Raw genomic sequence first — 21553 nt, 5'->3', positions numbered from 1 at the left:
TCTCCTAAGAAAAAAGGAGGCCTCCCCCATGGTTATCAACCCACTTTGGCATATTAAGTTGCAGAAGTTGCTTGTTTCTTTTCAAATGTATATGAGTACTTCATCTGCATGTACACCTGCATGCCAAAAGGTCATCAGATCCATTATAGATAGTTGTGAGCTGCCCTGTGGTTGCTGGGAATTTAACCTCGGTCCTCTAGAAGGTCAGCAGTGCCCTAAACTGCCAAGCTATCTCTCTAGCCCTCCTGCTTGCTTCTTAATGGCATAGTTTTCACTATCTTTAGCCTTCATCTTTTTCAGTCTTTGTCTTGCTATTTTGCTTCTTTTTCATATATCACTTTTTCTTTGACTAATTGCTTTACCACATGTGTCTTGATCTTGATCTGCCTCATGAGGATTGGCCATGCCTCTAGAATGCCACAAGAAAGAGAGAATACAATAAGATTTATTTATTTGCTATATATGCAGTGTTCTGCTTAAATATATGCCTGCACACTAGAAGAGGACACCAGATCCCGTTACAGATGGTTGTTAGCCACCATGTGGTTGCTGGGAATTGAACTCAGAGCCTTTGGAAGAGCAACCAGTGTTCTTAACCTCTGAACCATCTCTCCAAGCCATAAATAAATTTTTTAAAAAAGGAAAAAAGCAAGCTGAGGCTATAGCTTAGTGGTATAGTGCTTGCCTGATATTATGACATCAAATGCATGCCACCATGCCCAGCCTTTTCATATAAGTTCTAGGGATCAAATTTATGAGTTTCACATATATATATGGCAAACCTTTTACTGACTGGGTTCTCCTCTCGAGAACTAATACTTTATAGAGATAATGAAAAGTATAAATTTGTTTCCTTTACCCATCTAGATGTCTCTCATTCTTTTGTTCACTCTTTCCTATCTAATCTGTGTACCCATCACTCCTGAAGCTCTAGTTTTTATCACCAGCAACTTGTACATTGCCAAGTTAGCGTCCATTTTGCTTTCCTCCAGTTTGTACCCTCAGTAGCATCTGTAGCTCTTTCTTCTACAAAGGCAGCCATCTTACCTCATCTTCTCCCTGGCTTTCTTCCTCTCACTGCCCAGATTTGAATCAGTTGTTTGTAAGTGGTAGGTTATGTGAAATGTTAGCATTTTTGTTTTTAGAAAGCAAAGTTTTAGTATGTTGCCTAAACTCAGAAGTCTAGCAGAGAAGAGGATGTGCATGTTGTACCTAGCTTGCTTTCTAAATGAAATAGAGTAGAAAAAAAATATCAGGAAACATTCTATCACTGTGAGGTGAGTGTTGATGTGTATACTGTTTGGTTGTGTTTGTTTTGTTAATGGGTAAATGCTAATTTTAGGAAATTTTTTATTCCTTTAATATTTTATACATGTATGTTATGCATCTTAAATTTTTTTGTATTTATTTATGCCTATGGGTAATTTGCTTGCAAGTGCCCCATCTGTGTGCCTAGTGCCCTCAGAGGTAAAAAGAGGTTATTAAATCTGAAACAAGCTAAAGATTGTGAGTGCTGCGGGTGTTGGGAATCAAACCAGTGTCTTTTCAAGAGCAGCAAGTGCTCTTAACTTTGGAGCCATCTCCACTCCCTATATAATGTATCTTGATCATGTTAACCCCTTATTCCTCTTCCACTCCTCCAGACCCTACCCAACATGTATCCTGTTTAAGAAGAACAACAATAACAACAACTCCTAGAGTCCAGTTCAGTTAGTACTGCCAGCATGCACATAGGTGTGGGCCATCTATTAGAACATGGGCAACCAACCAGGGCCATATACTTGGAGAAAATTGACTCTCCCTTTCCCAGAAACCATTAACTGCCAATAACTGCTAATAACCCCTCAGCTAGAAGTGGTACCATGTAACAACCTCTGCCCTCTCGTTTGGAATGTTGACTGGCTTGATTTTGTGCAGGTCTAATGTAGAAAACCACAGGTGCTGTGAGCGCTTAAGTGCATCACCATGCCATGTCATGAAGACAGCTTGTTGCAGCATTCCTGCTCCTCACCTGGCTGTTGCACTCCTCCACTTCCCCTTCCTTGATGTTTCCTGAGCTTTAGGGGCTTTTACTATTGTGACTGCTTTTAGACTATTGCTGTAGAGTGGGAGTTCTCAGGAATAAGCCAGTTTCTCTTTTGCTCTGGGAGTTTGCTCAGTGTATAAGGTTTCAGTGTATGTTGTTTCACATGTTCCTGTCTGTCCCCCAGGCTGCTCCTGTCTGTCCTGGTTGCCCAGTTGAGCAACCGCTCTCTCACTTCCTTGACTGTGCCAGACTTCCTCCATCAGAAGAACTCATAGCTCATTTGCACCCTGCACTCCTGGGTCTTAGTCAGTTCAGTGTTGTCTGTTTGGAAATCACTGCCCTTTCATAACCTGTCTTTCCAGCATTCTGTTCTTTCATGGCCTTGACTCCTTTTGTAGTTCTGTTTAGTCATTTCCTAGTTCTTTTTGTGAGTTCCATACAGACAGGGCCTGATGGGGCTTACTGTTTTGGTTCCCTGATATTTAGCACAATGCTAAGTATTTATCATACATTTTGTGTTTTGAATGAATGAATGATTAAGTTTTATTTCTAAAACCAAAGTAGATAGTTACAGTATTGATTTCTTCAAAAAGGTAGTACTAGCCTGTGACTGCCCCAGATGATGATATGGAGCTGTGGGCTGGGGGCCAAGCCCTGTTTGTTCTGACTACTGCTCACTTGCTTCACATCACCACCAGGGAGAGCATCAGGGACTTGGAATTGCTTATATATCTGTCTGGGCACCATGTCTGTGTAATGATGGGCTCTGCAGGAGTCCAGGTACCAGTGATAGTGCTACCGCACACATAGACAGGTACTGATGAACTTACTGAACTTTAAATCTAACATGAGTTCAGGTATTGTGTTGCCTGTCTGCAATCTGTCTCTGGGGAAGCTGATGCAGGAGGTGTAAGGAGATTGGAAATTTAAGAGTAGCCTGGACAATAATGCAAAGGTTTTGTCTCAAAGTCCAACTAGAAAAGGCTAACAAGATGGTTCAGTGGGTAAAGTCAACTTGCCACTAAGCCTAACCACCTGTGTTCAATCCCCAGTGCCCACATGATGGAAAGAGAACACCAACTCCTGGAAAATGTCCTCTGACCCCCATATTGTGGCATGTAGGCAGCCACAAACATGTACATTCTCTCTCTCCTATCTTTTCTCTCTTTCTCTCTCTAATTTTTTCTTTTTATGTGGACAGAGTGCTTGCATATTGTGTACAAAACCCCTGGATTCCATCTGCAAGCATTGTAAGAACTGGGCATGATGGTTCACACTTTTAATCCCAGCAGGAAGGAAGATCAGAAGTTCAGGGTTAGCTATAACCAGTTCAGGGTCAACAAGGGCAACATAAGACTGCCACAAGAAAAAAAAAGTACAAAATGTAACATTTCTGACGAAATTGAACCCTCGTGTTTATTATAATCACTCTGCGGTGTGGGAAATTGGAAAACAAATTTTAATCATAACAAAAGTCTGGATTTTTAGACAAATGAAGCTTAGGAATGATTATACTGGAAGTTAAAATGTGGATGTGGGGAAGGGGGAGTTCTACAGGTGGCATATAGCTACAAGGAGCCATACCTGGTAGATTGCCTACTCTAGAGCTCAGCCCAGGATCCTCTTGTTCAGTTATGGTCAGGCTCTGCTTGCTTTTGCAGTTTCCACTGTAGGAGGCGCCGAGGAGACTGCTCCCAGCCTACAGGGGAGAGGACTACAGCAGAGGACACCTTGAGGGCCTTCGCTTGAGCTCCCCTGAGAGTCTCTGCAGTATCGGGCTTCAGGTCAGACAGGGCTGCAGTAACTGTCCCTCCTAAACCAGTGTGTTACGAGGGTTAGATGAGCAATAAGAACATTTCATCTGCTAAACAGAGGTATTCCGTGTTGTCAAAAAGATACAAGTCCATGCGATACCCAATTCCTTAGTCTGAACAAATTAATAATATCGATATTGTCAAATACACACACTTGGAATTTAATAAATACAGCCTCACACGGTATAATTAGACTAATATGAGGATTATACAAGATTATAGTTAGGATGTAATTGTAGAGATTAGGAACAAGCTCTTGTCCACACACAGGGGAGGTAACTGACTTACTGTGATTTTGTGTGCTTTGACGACTTTGGAAACAGCATTTCTTTCTTTTGTCTTATCAGCTGTGGCAGTCTGCCATTGCCTAATGAGCTTGTCCTCAGTTTCTGAATTCAGTTTTTGTCCATTTGTTTTTTAAACGCAGGACCTCCTGCTTTCTAGGCAAATGCTCTACCATGAGCTACTCCCCCCCCCCCCAAGTTTTGTAATGTGAACACTGTAAGCATGTTTATCTGGGATTGTTTTCGCCCATAGCATATTTCTTAACAAAGGATGATCAAATCTCTGAGTTTGAGACCAGCCTGATCTACACAGCAAGTTCCAGGGCAGCCAGAGCTACATAAAGAAACCATGTCTCTTAAAAAACAAAACAAACAAAAACAAAACAAAGGGCGATCAAAATCACCTGAAAGCTTGGAAGAAGGGGGAAAGTTATGATTTTAGAAGGAGCAACACACATACCTGTTGATGTGGGATTGGGACCAAATGAGACGCCCGACAGGTGCAGGCTCTACCTGAGTCTGAGCTCCAGACCCTATAAGGTAGTAGGAGAGAACTGGTGCCCAAGAATTCTCCACTGACTTCCACATGGGCTCCATGGCATAGAACTGCCTGCCTGTAGAAAATAAAGTTTTTGAAATTTAAGATGGAATCTGATCTAGGACCTAAGACAATAAATGAGCAATGCTCTGAGAGAGAGAGCCAAAGTCCCTTCTACCCTCTACTCTAACAGATGACAACTCACACACACACCCTACCTAACTTTTTTTTACTGTTTTCAGGGTGACAGGAATGAATATGAATTGGGGGAAAAGGTGGATTAGAAGTCATAGTTACAGTCTAGGTTATAGTTCTATAGTTATTAGGACTAAAGATAGAAGAGGGAGGGAGGAAGCTGGAGAGATGTCTCAGTGGCTAAGAGCACTTGTTCTTACCAGATTTGGTTCCTAGTATCCACACAGTAACTCAAACCATTCAGAACTCCACTTCCAAAGAATCCAGTGCCTTCTGACTTCCTCAAGCACCAGGCACACATACACTGCACATGTATTTATGCAGGCACACACTCCTACACACAAATCTAAAGAAGAACATGATGGCTTTATAGAGAAGTTAGTATAACAGAGACAAGAATTGAAATGCAAAACCTAGAACCCACAGACTAGGCAGGAGGCCTTTGGAGCATTCATGCCCACTGGGTACTCAGTGGAGAAGCACTTAAGTCATCCTCATCAAAATGAATCTTGTTGTCTATTGTGAGAGGCCAAGGGTGAGACTCAAACAGTTATGTTGTCAAATGAATAGACACAATAAAAGCAGTGGCCCTTAATAAGCCAGTTTATAAGGTGACTTGGTTTGGAGAGTACCATTTGATGTAGAAAGGACTTCTGTTAGTGGATAGCCCAGTAACAACTGCCTTCCTAAGATAGAGTTAGCATGGTAACAACATAGGAATAACCATAGGCACTTAGGACTGCAGGTGTTAGGGGGGGATAGTTTCAATTGGTAGAGTTCTTGCATAGCATGCAAGAAGTCACAGTTTAGGTCCCCTGTACCAAATAAAGTAAATCTAGTGGCATATGCTTGTAACCCCTGCAGAGGCAGGAGAATCATCTGCTACATAGTTCATGGCCAGCCTGGGCTACCTGAGACTTTCTCAAAACAAATAGTATTAACACAACTTTTTTAGTAGGATACCAAATTTTTTGTTTGTCTTAAAGCATTTTCTATAGAGTGTTAGTATGTAATGTATTGGGTTATAGAACTTTTTGTTATTAACATTACTAGGAGGTTGGAACTAGTGACTTTAATTTTAAACCTCATCTATATAGTATAATGCTGTGAGCTAGATCCTGTATAAGTTGTGTGTTTGTGTGTGTGCACACATGTGTGTGCACACGTGTGTGTATGTGTAAGTGTGCAGGGGGCAGGGACTGAGGGACAGATGGAGGGATGAATGAAGGAGAATCGTTGCCCAGAGGAGAATCATTGCCCATGCCAAAGAAGGCCTAGCAGCCTGGAGGAACCTGCTCCTGAGATAGCACTTCCTGTGTAGGAAAACACTAATACCTGGTCTGTTGCCATCTGTTCTAGGGGGCTGAGGCGATGGTTCTGGAGAGTGTTATGTTTGCCATTCTTGCAGAGAGGTCACTTGGGCCAAAACTCTATGGCATCTTTCCCCAAGGCCGACTGGAGCAGTTCATCCCGGTAAGATTATGGAAACCACACAGGGTGGACTCTGTTTCCTTCTTGTGGCAAAATAAGAATATTAAATGTCATTTGAAATACTAAATGTGGGATGTATAAATGTGGGAAATGCTAAATGCAGTCAAGAGCTCTTGTTGCTTTTTTGAGGATCTGGGTTCAGTTCTCAGTACGGGCTGGGTCCAATGCCCTCTTTTAACCAAGGTGGACACCAGGACATGGTACATTGTGCACAAATACACATGCAGATAAAACTCTCATTCACAGAAAATAAAGCAAATAAGTCTTAAAACATTTTAAGTGTTGTGTTGATTGAATGTGGAATGAAGTATGAAGATGCTGTTTAGCTCATAAGACAAAAAAGAAGAGGAGCATTCAATTCCAGACAGCTGCTTTATTTGGAGAAATACCGACCTAAGATGTGACTATGCTTCAGAGACACCAACAGGCACTGCTGTGTCCAGTAGAAGTAAAGGAAGGCTGGCTGGATCGTGGCATTAGAGGGAACTCTTGGTACCTGGAAATGTGAATCTGGATTCTTACCTATGTCATCAAAGTAGTGATGGATTCAGTACTCCTCAACTCGTAATGATTGAGAAGGCAAACGATAAAGAAAGCCCTCTATAACATGAATAAAATGTTTAAGAAAAGAAAAAAGAAAGGAAAAGGGATTAATTTAGTGAAAGATGATTTCGCTCCTAGTTTCGGAGTTTTGATTTCTGCCAGGATTGAATTATTTCAAAATCTCCTGTGTTTTTTAAGCTTTTTCAAAATAGATGTCTGAAGAAAACCAGCAGAATATTAACCAGTGTGGACCAGCTGTTGGGAACACAGGCTTCCATCATGCTTGGCACATGGGTCTCTTTGTGGTGGGATTTGGGGGAGGTAGATTTTCCCCATCTTCTCTCTTCCTGCTTCTGCCGGGCCCCGACCCCCCGTTCTGATCCATGTAGATGGAATAGAAAGAAGCCCTTTTTGCTGTAGATGTGCACGTGTCTGGCAGCCTTAAGCCCACCTGGGCACTTTTCGGGGGGAACAAAAAAAACAATAAACAAACAAACAAATAAATAAATAAATAAAAATAAAAAAATTTTAAGTGTGATCTATGTAAATAAACTGAGTCATAAGTAAAGCAAGACAAGAGAAAATGTGTGGGGTGAACTGAGATAGTAGAATGCTTGCCTAGCGTGCCTAGCGTTTAAGCTATATAACAACCTTTCTTTCATACATAGACAGAGTCAAAGTAAAATTGGATATGAGAGGGTGGAGAGATGGTCCAGCAGTTAAGATCACTGGCTGCTCTTCCAGAGAACCTGGGTTTTAATTCCCAGCACCCACATGGTGGCTCACAAGTAGAATCTGTTACTCCATTCCAAGAGATCCAACATTTTCTTCTGGCCTCTTTGGACACCAGGCACACATGTGGTACAAACATACATTCAGGCAAAATAACTGTACATATAAAAGTAAATCTTTAGTAAAATTAAAAAAAAAGTGTGCACACACACACAAATGTGAGTCTCACCATTTTGTTACCACTTAACATCTGTTTCACCTCATTATTGGTTTCTGGGGTCTTTTTTATGGACTGGAGCAGCATTCAAGCTGCAGCCCCTTATTCTTTCTTCTTGTCTCCATTATCCTCGCTCTGTTTCTGCCTTCCTACCATTCAAGATCTCCTTCATCCCATTTTACTGCTCTGGCTCAATTCTTCTGTTTCCATGGTGTCAGTATTTTCCTTGTCTTGTCCTGGGGCAGCGGTAGTGGCTGCTGCTGCTGCTGCTGCTGCTGCTGTTGTTGTTGTTTCCCTTGAGACAGGGTTTCTTTGTGTAGCTTGGCTGTCTTAGAACTCATTTCGTAGACCAGGCTGATCTTAAACTCACAGAGATCTGCCTGCTTCTGCCTCTGGAGTGCATCACCTACCAGCTAAATTTTGTTGTTATTGTTGTTTTGTGTTTTGTTAATAAATATAGTCTTCCTGGAACTCCTTCCACATTCTTGTGGATATACATTGAGCTGTGGCAAATAGCATCTTAGTCAGGTGACCTTGTGCTGGGTCCTATCCATTGTGGGACAGGACAGCCCTGTACACACTAATTCTCAAGAATCAGGGCAGAAAAGAGCCACTGTGACTCTTGTTTTTTACAGAGCTTACATTTCAAGTGGGAAATTTTTCCTCTCTTCTTCCTCCTCCTCCTCCTCCTTCTTTCTCCTTTTTTTGGCTTTGAACTCAGAGATCTTCCTGCTTTTGCCTCCCAAGTGCTGGGACTAAAGTTGTGTGCCACCATTGCTGGGCTTAGATGGGAAATCCTTAATCAGATCTCCAAAGGGAGCAGGCTGGAGAGATGGCTCAGTGGTTAAGAGCACTAACTGTTCTTCCAAAGGTCCTGAGTTCAATTCTCAGTAACTGCATGGTGGCTCACAACCATCTGTAATGGGATCCAACTCCCTCTTCTGGTATGTCTGAAGACAGCAACAGTATAATCACATTCATAAATAAAGTATGTATGTATGTATGTGTATATATGTGTGTGTGTGTGTGTGTGTGTGTGTATAAGGAGGGAGAAGGGAGACTGTGGACCATGGATCAGCTTGACCAACCATATAAGCCTTTAGTTCTATATAAGGAACTCATAGATACAAATGAGTGCAAAAAACTGTTGAAACTCAAAGCCTTGCATTACAGTGAAGCCCAAAACATACAGAATTTCTTAGGACATGCAGGACACAGTAGAACACTCCTTTAATCCCAGCACCTGGGAAGGAGTGGCAGGCTGATACCTGAGTTGGAGACCAGGTTGGTCTGTATAGGAAGTTCCAAGCTAGGTAAAGACTGAAAATTAAAGCTAAGTAAGCAAGTAATTCTTCAGGACTGTTGTACAAAAAGCTGTACGTCTGTAATACTAGCTCATGAGTCTCACCAAAAACAAAAAGAAAAATAGCATGTATGGTTACATATAGTACATAATGCTTGATAATTAATGAGTGGGTTTCTTGCTTATGTGCTATAATTTTGTTGTCATATTCTGAGTATTCTTCTACATAGAAAAGAAAATGTTAAGCCAGACTAGTGGCTCACACCTGTGATCTCAGCAGGCTGAAGCAATAGGATCACCCCAAATCTGAGGCCAGCCCAGCCCGGGCTTCACAGTTGAGACACTGTCTAAAAACAAACAAGAAGGCTGAGCATAGTGGTGCATGCCTTTAATCCCAGCCTGCAGGAAGCAAAAGTAGGATGATTTCTGTACTTGGAGGCCTCATCCTGGTCTACATAGTAAATTCCAGGCTAGACAGTGAGACACTATCTTAAAGCAAGCAAAGAAGTTTCCTATGAGTGTTGTGTTTGTGTCAGTCTAGCAGCAGCTGTAGAGGAGTGGCCCTAAATCTCTTGGTTACATCATTTTTCTCCTGTTCCTGATTTAATCTTATGCTGTTTTGTTCCTTGCAGCCCTAGGAGCAACCAGTTAAAACATATGATTTAAGTGTGTGATAGACTTAAACTACCTAGCTTTGCTAAGTACACTGTGTTGTTTCAGTGTTTCTGGGAGTACATTCCTTTTGATAAGTGTTATGTATCTGAAGTGGCATTTTTTAAAGCCTTGTTTGTGAGCTGTCCTCAGAAGTCCTAAGTACCTGGTTAGTGGAAGTTGATTCCTTGTCCATAGTTTGTTGAGAGTTCTGTGGAAAGGATTCCAGAATTGAAAACTGAGTTCCATGCATGGTTCTTGGGTTTAAGTGTCAGACACCTCCAATTGTTGAGATTTACCTTGGATTAGGTAGACCATCGCCTTCACTCTGGAAGCAGCTCTATGAGAGAGTTGAGTTTCATTCCTGTTATCTATGCAACAGGAAACAAAGCACTGAGGAATGCAGTCACATACCTGCCTCATATATCTTTGAAGCAAGAATTTGAGCAGGGTCTCTCTGACTGGCAGCATTTCATCCTACTCTGTACCTGCTGCTTTGTACCTTTAGGGAGACCACACCTTGAGTCCTGCAGGAATGCAGTTTGTGGGGAGTAGATTTTCTAGAACACAGGATTCCTTGAACACCCTGTAGAAGGGCTCTCAGGAATAGCCAGGCCTCAGGCCATATCAGGGGTCAGCACAATGTCTACAGGCTCGGATTTGACCCCCATGTCCACCTTTCTATCTAGTATGGCACACTGACACCTGCTCCATATCAACCCACACAGCAGAGGCAGTAGCCCTCTTGAACCTAGGACTTCTTTGATAGGATGATGTTTGCCTACCAGTTTTGACAAGCAATGAGGTCAGCTGTAGCTATAGAGATCTATCACATGTCACATGGATAGTGTTTCTTGTTCATTAAAGGAGGAACTTCCTCAGGTTCTTAATGAAATAGACCTCCTTGCTGTACACCCTGCTCTTCACTGTACACTCTTCTCAGCGTACACCATGCTTCTCTCTATAGAAGTACCATAGCACCGTGGGTCATCACCTGTGGAGATGCTGTGTCTTTCTTTTTTTTGGAAGGCAGGGTCTCACTATGTAAAACCAGACTGGCCTTGAACTCACAGACCTGCCTGCTGTTGGCTCTTGAGTTACTGGGATTAAAGGCATGCACCACCATTCTGGGCTACGTAAGAAAATTTTGTACACTGGGTGAGACTTTAACAATTTAACTGGTTCTTGGTTCTAAGGTGGTGTGGTCTTAGTACAGTTGTTAGGTTGCATGCATAAATGGCAGTTCCTAATTCCTGTTTCCAGAGCCGGCGATTGGACACTGAAGAATTACGTTTACCAGATATTTCTGCAGAAATAGCTGAGAAAATGGCCACATTTCATGGTATGAAAATGCCATTCAATAAGGAACCAAAATGGCTTTTTGGAACAATGGAAAAGTAAGTGTCGAGATTATTTGGTCCTCATCACTCTTACCCTGGTATCTTTGGCAGTATCAGAAGTGAGTGCTTCCCTTCATCTGCCAGGCTGGTCAGAGACCCCTTTGGTTCATTGGTGTGCATGCCATTACTTGTGACGTGTGTCTCATGAATAAGTCTTTCTTGCATGTATCAATCAATTCCTGGACCAAGAATGAAGACTTGTTTGCAAAATTGCTACCAGGTGGGTGGGTGGAAAGTTAGCTTCCCTGAGTACTGTAGGTCCAACCATCCCCTCCCTCTTACCTGGAGACACTGGGCTTCCTTGGGACTGGGACTGGCTAGAGTCGGGTGCTTGAATGAGGCCTAAGACTACACCTGCTCAGCTTAGCACTGCTCTTTGTCCTTCCTATGGCAGATACTTGAATCAAGTACTAAGACTTAAATTCAGCAGGGAGGCCAGAGTTCAGCAACTGCACAAGTTCCTCTCTTACAACCTGCCTCTCGAGCTTGAGAACCTGAGGTGAGTATAGCCTTCTGAAGCTCCTCGTCTATAGAATGAATGCTCTCTCAGTAGTAAGTCCTGGTGAACAGGATAGATTGAACCTGGGAGTATGTCTTTCTTTTTCTTTCTTCCTTTTTTTTTTTTTTTTTTTTTTTTTTTTTCCCCTGAGACAGCGTTTCTCTGTCCTAGAACTCACTTTGTTGACCATGCTATCCTCAAACTCAGAGATTAGACTACCTCTGTCTCTGTGCTGGGATCAAAGGTGTGTGTGACCACAACCGGCTTTTGTGGGTGGGCAGGGTGAATTTGTCTTTGAATGATGTTGTTTTTATTTTCAAATCTGAACCCATGAACTCAGTATCCTCTATAAGCAAGTAATCGCTGAGACATAACTCTAGCACTGAATGTCCAAGGTCAAGTGAGAACAGAAGTGATGGGTAGAGGTAGTAGGCTAGGGAGATGGTAGGCTAAGCCTAAGCATTAGGAGACATTGAAAACCTTGAGATTGGTTTCTGAGCAGAGACCCCTATTGTGTCCTCCTAGTAAGGTTGGGTCCCTGTGTGCTATGCCAGGTGGAAATGGTGCCAAGACCTTTAAGGAACTCTTGCTTTATTAGTACAGAAAGCAATTTTCTAGTTCTGTGAAGGAAACCATTTTAAGGTCATCTAAGTCAAAGGTTAGGCTCATGAGAAGCAGTTGTGTGTTCCAGGATAGCATGAGCAGAGTGCACAGTAGTCCAGTGGGGAAAAGCTTGCAGTGCAGAGAGGCTGAGTGGGTTCACATGTTTTCCTGGATGTGAATGAGTGTGCTGTGTTGGAATACAGGCTCCGTGCTGGCCACACACGCATGAATGTATCCCACTGAATAGGATGGGTGTTAGTGAGGCTGGCTCTGGGCTGGCCACATGAGAGTATGCAGGCACCTTACTGGATTAGATAGGTAACAGTGAGGCTTTCTTTTTCAGGTCATTGCTGCAGTATACAAGATCTCCAGTTGTATTTTGTCATAATGACTGTCAAGAAGGTAAGAATTGCTATGGCATGCTAAAGATGAAGCTTGTGTTGTACTTAAAAGACCATTAATATGTGTGTGTGAGAAGCATGCAAGACAATAGCACACGTGTACTAAGTACACTGAAATAAGATGCAGCCAGCAAGTGAAGTTTAAGCACAAAAGAGAGCTAGAACTTTATACCAAAGAAAACCTTCAGAATCATAGTCAGAAAAGCAAGTTCTCAAAAAATGAATAGAGTATTAATTATATTTACAAGATTAAAAATAAATATATTAGAAAAATCTGAAAAAATTGTCTTTAAGCTGAGAATTGGAATAAAATCATATGTACCTGTTGATGTGTAACTCTTTATGGTCGATAATCCTACTTTAGCATGCAAAGCAGAAGACCCAGATTGTACAGGCTCTATGCAACTTACTCAGACCACTTTGTCACAAAATGCCCACACATCACTGAAGACTCAGGCTGTTTAACTTGAGAAAGTTATAGTAAAGTATTGCTGCTGTTAAAGAATTTTACTTTTTTTTCCCTGTGTCTTGGTTAGGGTTTTATTGCTGTGAAGAGACACCATGACCAAGGCTCTCTTTTTTTCTTCTTTGTGTATTTACTTTACATCCTGATATCAGCCCCCCTCTCCTCCCAGTTCCCCCCATACAGCTCCTGTCCCCATTCCCTCCACCTCTCCCTTGAGAAGGGAGAAGGCCTCCCTGGGTATCATCCCACTCTGGTACATCAAGTAACTGCAGGAATAGGCACATCCTCTTCCATTGAGGCCAGAAAAGGCAGCACAGTTAGGGGAACAGGATTCTCAGGGAGGCAACAGATTCAGGAACAGCCCCCACTCCAGTTGTTGGGTGACCTGCACGAAGACCAAGCTACATGTCTGCTATATATGTGCATGGTCCAGCCCATGCTTGCTCTTTGTTGGTGGTTCAGTCTATAGGAGTCTCCAATGGTCCAGGTTAGTTAACTCTGTTGGTCTTCCTCTGGAGTCCATATCCTCTTCGGGTCCCTTGATTCTTCCCCCATCTCTTTCCTAAGACTCCTCTAGCTCCATCTAATGTTTGGCTGTGGGTCTCTACCTCTATTTCCATTGGCTGGTAGGTGGAGCCTTGTACTCAAGACCTCTGGAAGAGCAGTCAGTGCTCTTAACCACTGAGCCATCTCTCCAGCCCCTAGATTAGTTTCTTAGGAAGCCATTAATTTGAACCAAAGTACTTCTCTGATTAGCTGATCATGGCTTGCCCACTATTGAGGTAGAGCAAGGTATAGAAATCTCAGCAACAGCTTTGCCCATTAGCCACAGCCTTCTAGTCATGATGATGATGAGGTATGCAGATCATCATCACCAGAGAGGAGTCTCAACCAAGTCACTTAAGTGATGGCCAAGTGTAGAAAAGATAGAAATGACAGGTTGCATTTATTTTCTTTTACAATTTTGGATGTCTTCCTCTTGGTATTTTTTTTTTTCATTGTCATTGGGAGCACCAGGAATATGTTGCAAAACCTAGAAACTACTTTACTTCTATTAGAAATGATAGGAGAAAGTGGCCAGAGTTAGCAAGCTATGGAGCTCCAGGCCCTCTCACCCCCTCCCAAGCTCCTGAACACACTAGGGGAAATTGGCTGGCCCAGCCAGGCTGGCAGTCATGTACCTGCCTTGATTCAGTGCTGGAGGAAACATCATAGGGCCATTCATTGTCTCTGGTCTTCTTGGGTTGGACAGTATGCAAGGACATATCAGTTGGGCAATTGATGACAGCAGCCCAGTTCCAAGGTTCTGGGAGATTGAGGTAAGGAAACCAGATGCACTCTAACACACACTGTGTGAAGTTTTTGGAAAAGTACTGCTCCAAATAGTAGTTGAAGAGGTCTGGCTATATTCTGTAGTATGCAGAGAGCTCAGGACAGGGACTAGGAACAGGCAGTCTTGGAGCTTTCCTGCTTAGAGCAGGCTGCTGCCATGACAAAACTTGTATTCTGTTTGCCTGTGATGTCTTTAGGACCAAAGCTGAAATCATTTGGGATGAAAAAATCACACTCTGATGCCTTGTGTTATGTCTGTTTACCCAAATCTTTTGTAGGTAATATCTTATTGTTGGAAGGCCAAGAGAATTCTGAAAAGCAGAAGCTGATGCTCATTGATTTTGAATACAGCAGTTACAATTACAGGTAATATGTTATAGTCAAATGCCAATTTCAGTATCATTTCATTATTGTAATACAAAGCAATTATAGACTCAAACAGCGTACCAAGCAAAAAGCTTCCACACCAGAAAGGAAGCTGTTTGCCCGAGACAAGTCAGCACAGGCCTTTATGCAGTTAGAGCAGGCACTCAAAAGCAGTTTGCCACTTCCTCTGGGCTGCCAAGATGGTTCTCCTTACATGAGTACTGATTGCCACAGAAACATTGTGCTCAGTTGCCCAAGTAGCATTCAGGTAGCACCTTTGGTTCTCCTTCTGCTGTGGTTCTGATGCTTACCAAATTGGCTTTCTGTGTCATTAAAGCTACCATACTCTTGTGTTGAGGTAATTTATTACCCCAGTAAGCCTTTATTAAAAATACAATCATTTATTATATTTCTAAGTTATATGCCTAGACTGGGCAAATCTACTCTAAAAGCCTACCTTGGGGATCACAGATCCCATTTAAGGTTCATTCAGCTTTTAATATACTTTTTATGTGTATTTATATGCATTACATGTATGCCTATGCCTAGTTCCGACAGCCTTTGGGGGCCAGAAGAGGCCATCACATCCCTGGAACTAAAGTTAGCAGTTGTAAGCTGCCTGACATGGGTCCTTTGCAAGAGCAGCAGGTGCTCTTCACCACTAAGCCATCTCCCAGGCCCTCATTTAGCTTTTCCCTTTCTGCTCAAGGAGCCTGCAGCTCTTGCAGCATGCCTCATTCCTTACCTGCATTGTCCTCTCTTTCAGGGGATTTGACATTGGAAATCATTTCTGTGAATGGATGTATGATTATACCTATGAAAAGTATCCTTTCTTCAGAGCGAACATTCAGAAGTATCCTACCCGGAAACAACAGGTAGGAGACTCATTTGTATTGATAAGTTAGCTTTACATAAGCTGGCTTCACAGTTAGAATTACACACTCATTTTTTTTTTTTTTAATTTGGTTGGTTAGTTTCAAGACAGGTTTTTTTGGTTTGTCTCTTGTGTAGCTTTGACTGTCCTGGAACTCAATCTATGGACTAGGTTGGTCTCGAACGCAGAGATCCACTTGCCCCGGATTCCTGAGTGCTGGGACTAAAGGCATGCTCCACCAACCCTGGCACATGCTTGTTTTTAAAAGACACTCTGGGGCTGGAGAAATGGCACAGCGGTTAAGAGCACTGACTGCTCTTCTAAAGGTCCTGAGTTCAATACCCAGTAACCACATGGTGGCTCACAACCATCTATAATAGGATCTGATACTCTCTTCTGGTGTGTCTGAAGACAGCTACAGTGTACTCATATAAATAAAATAAATCTCTTTTTTTAAAAAAAAGACACTGTTTACTCATTAGAGAAAAAACAAAAACCACAAGTGTGTCTGTGTGGGTCTGTGTGTGTCTGTGTGTGTCTGTGTGTGTCTGTGTGTGTCTGTGTGTGTCTGTGTGTGTCTGTGTGTGTCTGTGTGTGTGTCTGCTGGGGACTAAATGCAGGGCCTCATGCACACTAGAATGTATTCTACTATACTACTCAGCCACATGATGGCTCTGCTTAAATTATGGCAAGGTTAGGAAAACCATTTTGCTTTTATTTAAAAACATTACTTGGGCTGGAGAGATGGCTCAGTGGTTAAGAGCACTGACTGCTCTTCCAGAGGCCCTGAGTTCAGTTCCCAATTAACCACATGGTGGCTCATAACCATCTGTAATGGGATCCAATGCCCTCTTCTGGTGTATCTGAAGACAGCTACATGTACTCATTCATATACATAAAATAAATAAGTCTTTTTTTTTAAAAAAAACAAACAAACAAACATTATTTTGCCTGGGCTAGATGACACATGCCTAACTGCTGGGGCTGCTTAAAAGCAAGAGAGAGAGGGGGAAAGAAGATTGTGAGTCTGGGCTACACAGCAGCACCATGCATCATAGTCTGAGGACGAGTGACGGTGTAGATTATTGGAAACCCTTGGTAGCATATAAGAAGCCCTGGGTTCAATTCCTAATAATAAAAATAATAGTATTAATTCAGTTTTGTTTTATTAACATGTGGTTGCATACTAGACGTCTGAGTCCATCTTTTGTTAACTCCATGAGCTGTGGATACCTGGTTCAGTCAGAGGAGGGTTAGGCCTCCAGTGTTTGCCAAAAGCTCCATTTCCTAGGCATGTGGGATCAGTTGAACACCCAGCTTTATTTCGTGAACCTGTGTGTAGCTGGAGGAAAAGCTTCTCTGTGAATGGTTCCTTTCCCATCCTGAATTTCAAGGGGCTAACTGGTTATGTGGAGAACCATTTCTTGTGGGAATTTCTTCCTGGGATTTTTTCCTCTCATTTCTCGGCCCATCTCTGAAGCCTAGAAGGAAGCTCGATGGGCTTTGGTCCTGAAAGTAGGCAGGATAGGGAACGAGCAGAGGAAGTCTAGGAAAACTCAATTGGATGTCACGCTGCAAGGTGGTGGCTCAGATGATTTCTGTGAGGACAGGTGTGAACAAGCCATTGTTCCAGATCAGTCAGGGAACATCTTGAGTCTATGGAGCTAGGAACCCATGAAGAAGCTTCAGGAAGTATACTCATTCCAGGGCTAGCCTTTCAAATGGGAGCTTGCTAAGATGTCAGATAATGTCATCACTCTCTTCTGGTCACCATTTAAGGCTGTTGGGAATGAACTTGAATATGTCCAAAGCCAGGCAGCCAAGCTTATGTGAGGATCAGGAGGAATAGGGGATGATGAGTCTGCTTTGGGTGAGGTAAGGGCATTGGGTTTAGGCTTGGTGGAAGAGAAATTAGAACCATAGAGTGGATAGTACCAGAGTTCAGAGCTGTCAGAGATTATCAGCCAGAGGCAGATGGTAGTGGTAAAAGACAGTGCTCAAACTGTACAACAGTGTACACCTTTAAGGCAGTTGCTTTCCTAGTTACATTTTTTCTGAGCCATTGAGACGATGGTGGGGATGTCTCTCTCAGAAGGAGAGAACTTGACCCAGCATATGTATGTTGAGTAATATAGTGCTTCTTTATTTTCTTTAATCCGCTGTAGATACTTTAAAGTGTGCAGCCTTCTGGACTTTCTTCTTTTGAATATTTGTGTGTGAGAGTGTTTTGTCTGCATGAATGTCTGTTCACTATGTGTATACAGTACCTGCAGAGATCAGAAGAGGGCATTGGATCCCCTGGGACTAGAGTTTCAGGAGGTTGTAAACCATCTTGTGGAACCAAGTCTGGGTTCTCTTAAAGAGTAGCCAGTGTTACTCTCTAGCCCCCCTTGAATAGTGTTATTTTTTTGATACTCAAGTAGAATCTTCTGTAAACCCCACCTAAAGAAAGCTAATTATAAATGCCATGGACCTTAGGATCAGAAGCCATCTTGGCCTTGCTGTTCTCACTTGGGCACCACAAAGGCAGTGGTAGTGTATGATAGGTATGCAGCTATTATTGGCAGTGTTTGTTTTTAACAATCATCCATCCTAACATAGTTAATTCTTTTTTAAGCTCCATTTTATTTCCAGTTACTTGACTACATTCCAAAATGATTTTGAAAGCCTCAGTAGTGAAGAGCAGTCTGCTACAAAAGAAGACATGTTGCTTGAAGTCAACAGGTAAGCTTTTCCTTGCTGTGTGTTGGCGTGTATAGGCAGTTGCCAGCCAGCAGTGTTTGGTATGTGTCTTTGCAGGGAGAGGCTGGAGACCGCAGCATGGCTCCACTCATCTGCTATTATTTGAACTTTAGCAGAAGCTCTGGAAAGTGTGGGTGACTGTGGGGCTAGAGAAACCTGCTCAGGGAACAGCTTCCTGCTGAGTGCATGAGGCAGATTTAAGGAGCTACTGTCAGCTGGTGGTTCTTCCTGTAGCAGAGCATGGTCACCTCAGTATCCTGTGTGCCCTGCCAGGCAGCTAGGTATATTCACACCAGTAAGTGTTCCTGTGGCTGACCAGGGGTGGAAAGACTCCAGTCCCTTCACTCCAGTCCGGCAGAAGGGCCAAGGCAGCGTGTATAGTACAAGAAAGATGGCTGATAGCATAGCTGGGGTATAAGATGACATCTCTTTGGTTCTCTGACTGACCTCACATGCATGGCTTATGTGTTTCTCACTTTTGTGATTACAGATTTGCCCTTGCCTCTCATTTCCTCTGGGGACTTTGGTCCATTGTACAAGCCAAGATTTCATCCATCGAATTTGGGTACATGGTATGTTTCAGGGGCAGTTCTCCCAACTGCAAGGAAGAGCTGTGGTGTGTGTGTGAGCTTGATTTGCCCATTTGGTGACCTGGTGGCACTGGGGCAGTGGAGCTCTGGAGGCCTTCTCAATGACGGTACAGTTGCCTCACTCCAGGGTCCTTGACATAGAGACTCTTTCTTGGACAGATCCCTCTCATACTAGGATGACTCTCTTTTAGGTGGGCGGTTTGGTAATGATGCCATGAGGCAAAGACAGGAAACATGTGGATATTTAAAGCAGGTTTTGGAGTCAGTGAGTTGGCTCAGCAGGTAAAGGAATCTGCCACCAAGTTCCTGAGGAGCAATTAGTACTCACATGGTGGGCATTGTTTCTTGACCTCTATACATGCCCTGTGGCATGAGTACCCCCTGACAAATGAAATGTAATTTTAAAAATATGATTTGACCAGATGATCCTGTAATATCAGGCTGGCGTGGTGGTCCACAGCAGCAGTGAACATCAGGTCAGCCTGGCTACATAGTGAAGTACTGTTTGCTGTCTCTCAGGAATATGCCCAAGCCAGGTTCGATGCCTACTTTGACCAGAAGAGGAAGCTTGGGGTGTGAATGGGATGGCTCCACTGTTCACCACTGGACTGCAGGAGGCGGCTGCACCAGGCCCTCAGTGGAGCGCTGCTGTGACCACTGACCTGGGCAGAAGGCCTGGACATCTCACTACTGAGCACCGATGTGTATACTACAGACTATATTAAAGTGGAGTAACATTTCTTTCATCTTTGTTTACACTCTCACTAGGACTCTGAACCATGATTGGAAGCAGAAATATAGTACAATAGTGCAATAGCTCAGAGCCCATTTAAGCTGGAGGCCTTTTGGCTGCATGGCTACAGCTTCCAGCCCCTCATAGCCCCAGCTGGACAGAGCAGTGTTGTGTGGGTACCAAGTGCTGACCTGGGATATTAATGTGCTGCAACACATTTGTTACCAGGCTTTGAAGGTGACAGTCTGACAATGTGTTGGAGACACTTCTGAAGGGCAAGTGAACAGACATACTGTGAAGTGGCTCACCAGGAGGAGCCTGAGTTGTGGGGTCTGTGGATGGGCAGCCAGCTGTTTCTGTACAGGGTACACTTGACTGTGGGTATGCATCTGCAGGCAGTAGCTGCAGCCCTCCCGTGCCTATGTATATAAGACTACATGGGCCACCATCACTGACTGGCTATAATTTCAGTGTCTCCTAACTGGGTGTGCTTTATAGCTCCAGCTTCTGGGGGAGGAGCAGTGGAGCCAGCTTCCTCACCCCTTCTTGCCTTCCTTCCCTCTGCCTGGCCTGGAATTTGGGCTTCTGCCCATTGCCCGCTGAAGCTGCTTCCCATCTGATGACACTGGGAGGCAGCAGCTGTATGTGGGGTAATAGGTTGCAGGTAGATTAGAGCTGTGAAATCTATGTACATTAATACCCAATGGGATAAACTTAGAATTTTTTTTTACTCTGAATTGTTTGTGCACATATTTCTGCTACCACCGAGACTGTATTATACAGATAAATAAACAACTTAAAACCTATTCTCAGGCTGTTACCCTTCATATGTCAGTGCCTTGCTCTCTCCATCAGCACACACATGGAAAAGCCATGTAACTAGTGCCAGGCTGGGCACCTTCCTTGTCATACCTCATTCTCGGCAACACCACACTTTGGTGCCCCACTGATCTCCATGGCCCCAGATAGCAAAACCCCCAGGATTTGCCGCCCTTCCTGACAGAGCCTCATTCTGCTATTCTGCTAGGAGTCAGGCCCAGTCAGCAGAAGAGGGAGCTGCAGCTGTTATGTTGCTCTGACCAACCAAGCTTCAGCAATAATGCTGCATGCCAGCACTGTTTTAATTGGCCTTTCTTAGAACTCTCCACTGAAAGATAGGATGGAAGTGGCTGTGGCTTGCTTGTTCTTGCCCTGTATCACAGTGGCTTTACTCCAGCTGACTCTCAGCTTGCCTAATGAAATAACAGGCATGATGACCCCTCATGCTTTTCTTAAGATTTATTTTTATTATTTTTAATTATGTGGTGGGGAGAGGTACATACACTTGAGTCCCAGAAGTCCAGAGGAGTAGGATACTCTGGAACTGGAGTCACAGGCCGTTGAGAACTGCCCATGAGTATTGGGAAACAAACTTCACTGAGCCATCTCTCCAGCCCAACTCTTCCTTTTCTACACCTTCCCATTTGTGACAGTGCTTTTCCCAAATGACCTTTGTAGGCCCTACTCCCTGCCTGATTTTATCCTGTTCAAATGAGCAGGAATCAGATCCATCTTGGTTTGATCAGTCACATCCATTAAGTGGTGATCACTGCCAGGACAGTGCTTGCTGGTGTTATGGCATGCTGTTCCCATGGCAACTGGAATAGTGAGTCCAGGAAGGCAAGCTTCAGAGCTAGGGCAGGCCTGCTATCTCCTGGGGATCCTCTATCCTCATCTGCCCAGCTCTGTTATGTTTCTCTTAGCTTAGTCTGCC

General features: G+C 43.4%; 1 protein-coding gene across 2 annotated transcripts in view; it reads left to right on the top strand.

Annotated features, from left to right (window-relative positions):
- Chka (choline kinase alpha) overlaps nt 1–20606 on the top strand; it is a 46696-nt gene extending 26090 nt beyond the window's left edge. For both annotated transcript variants that reach the window (XM_028771267.1, XM_028771266.1), the window contains 9 exons: nt 6217–6330; nt 11058–11191; nt 11589–11693; nt 12640–12698; nt 14774–14861; nt 15628–15736; nt 18353–18459; nt 18968–19049; nt 19587–20606. In XM_028771267.1, coding sequence (XP_028627100.1) covers nt 6217–6330; nt 11058–11191; nt 11589–11693; nt 12640–12698; nt 14774–14861; nt 15628–15736; nt 18353–18459; nt 18968–19049; nt 19587–19646 — 858 coding nt within the window. In that variant the 3' untranslated portion in view covers nt 19647–20606. The remainder of the gene's footprint in view (nt 1–6216; nt 6331–11057; nt 11192–11588; nt 11694–12639; nt 12699–14773; nt 14862–15627; nt 15737–18352; nt 18460–18967; nt 19050–19586) is intronic.
- The last annotated feature ends 947 nt before the right edge of the window (nt 20607–21553 follow it).

This window comes from Grammomys surdaster, unplaced genomic scaffold (genome assembly GCF_004785775.1).
Source record: "Grammomys surdaster isolate TR1022 unplaced genomic scaffold, NIH_TR_1.0 205, whole genome shotgun sequence".
In the NCBI taxonomy this organism is placed as follows: domain Eukaryota; kingdom Metazoa; phylum Chordata; class Mammalia; order Rodentia; family Muridae; genus Grammomys; species Grammomys surdaster.
The sequence above is the reverse complement of the archived record's forward strand: the minus strand, read 5'-3'. Positions and strand labels throughout refer to the sequence as shown.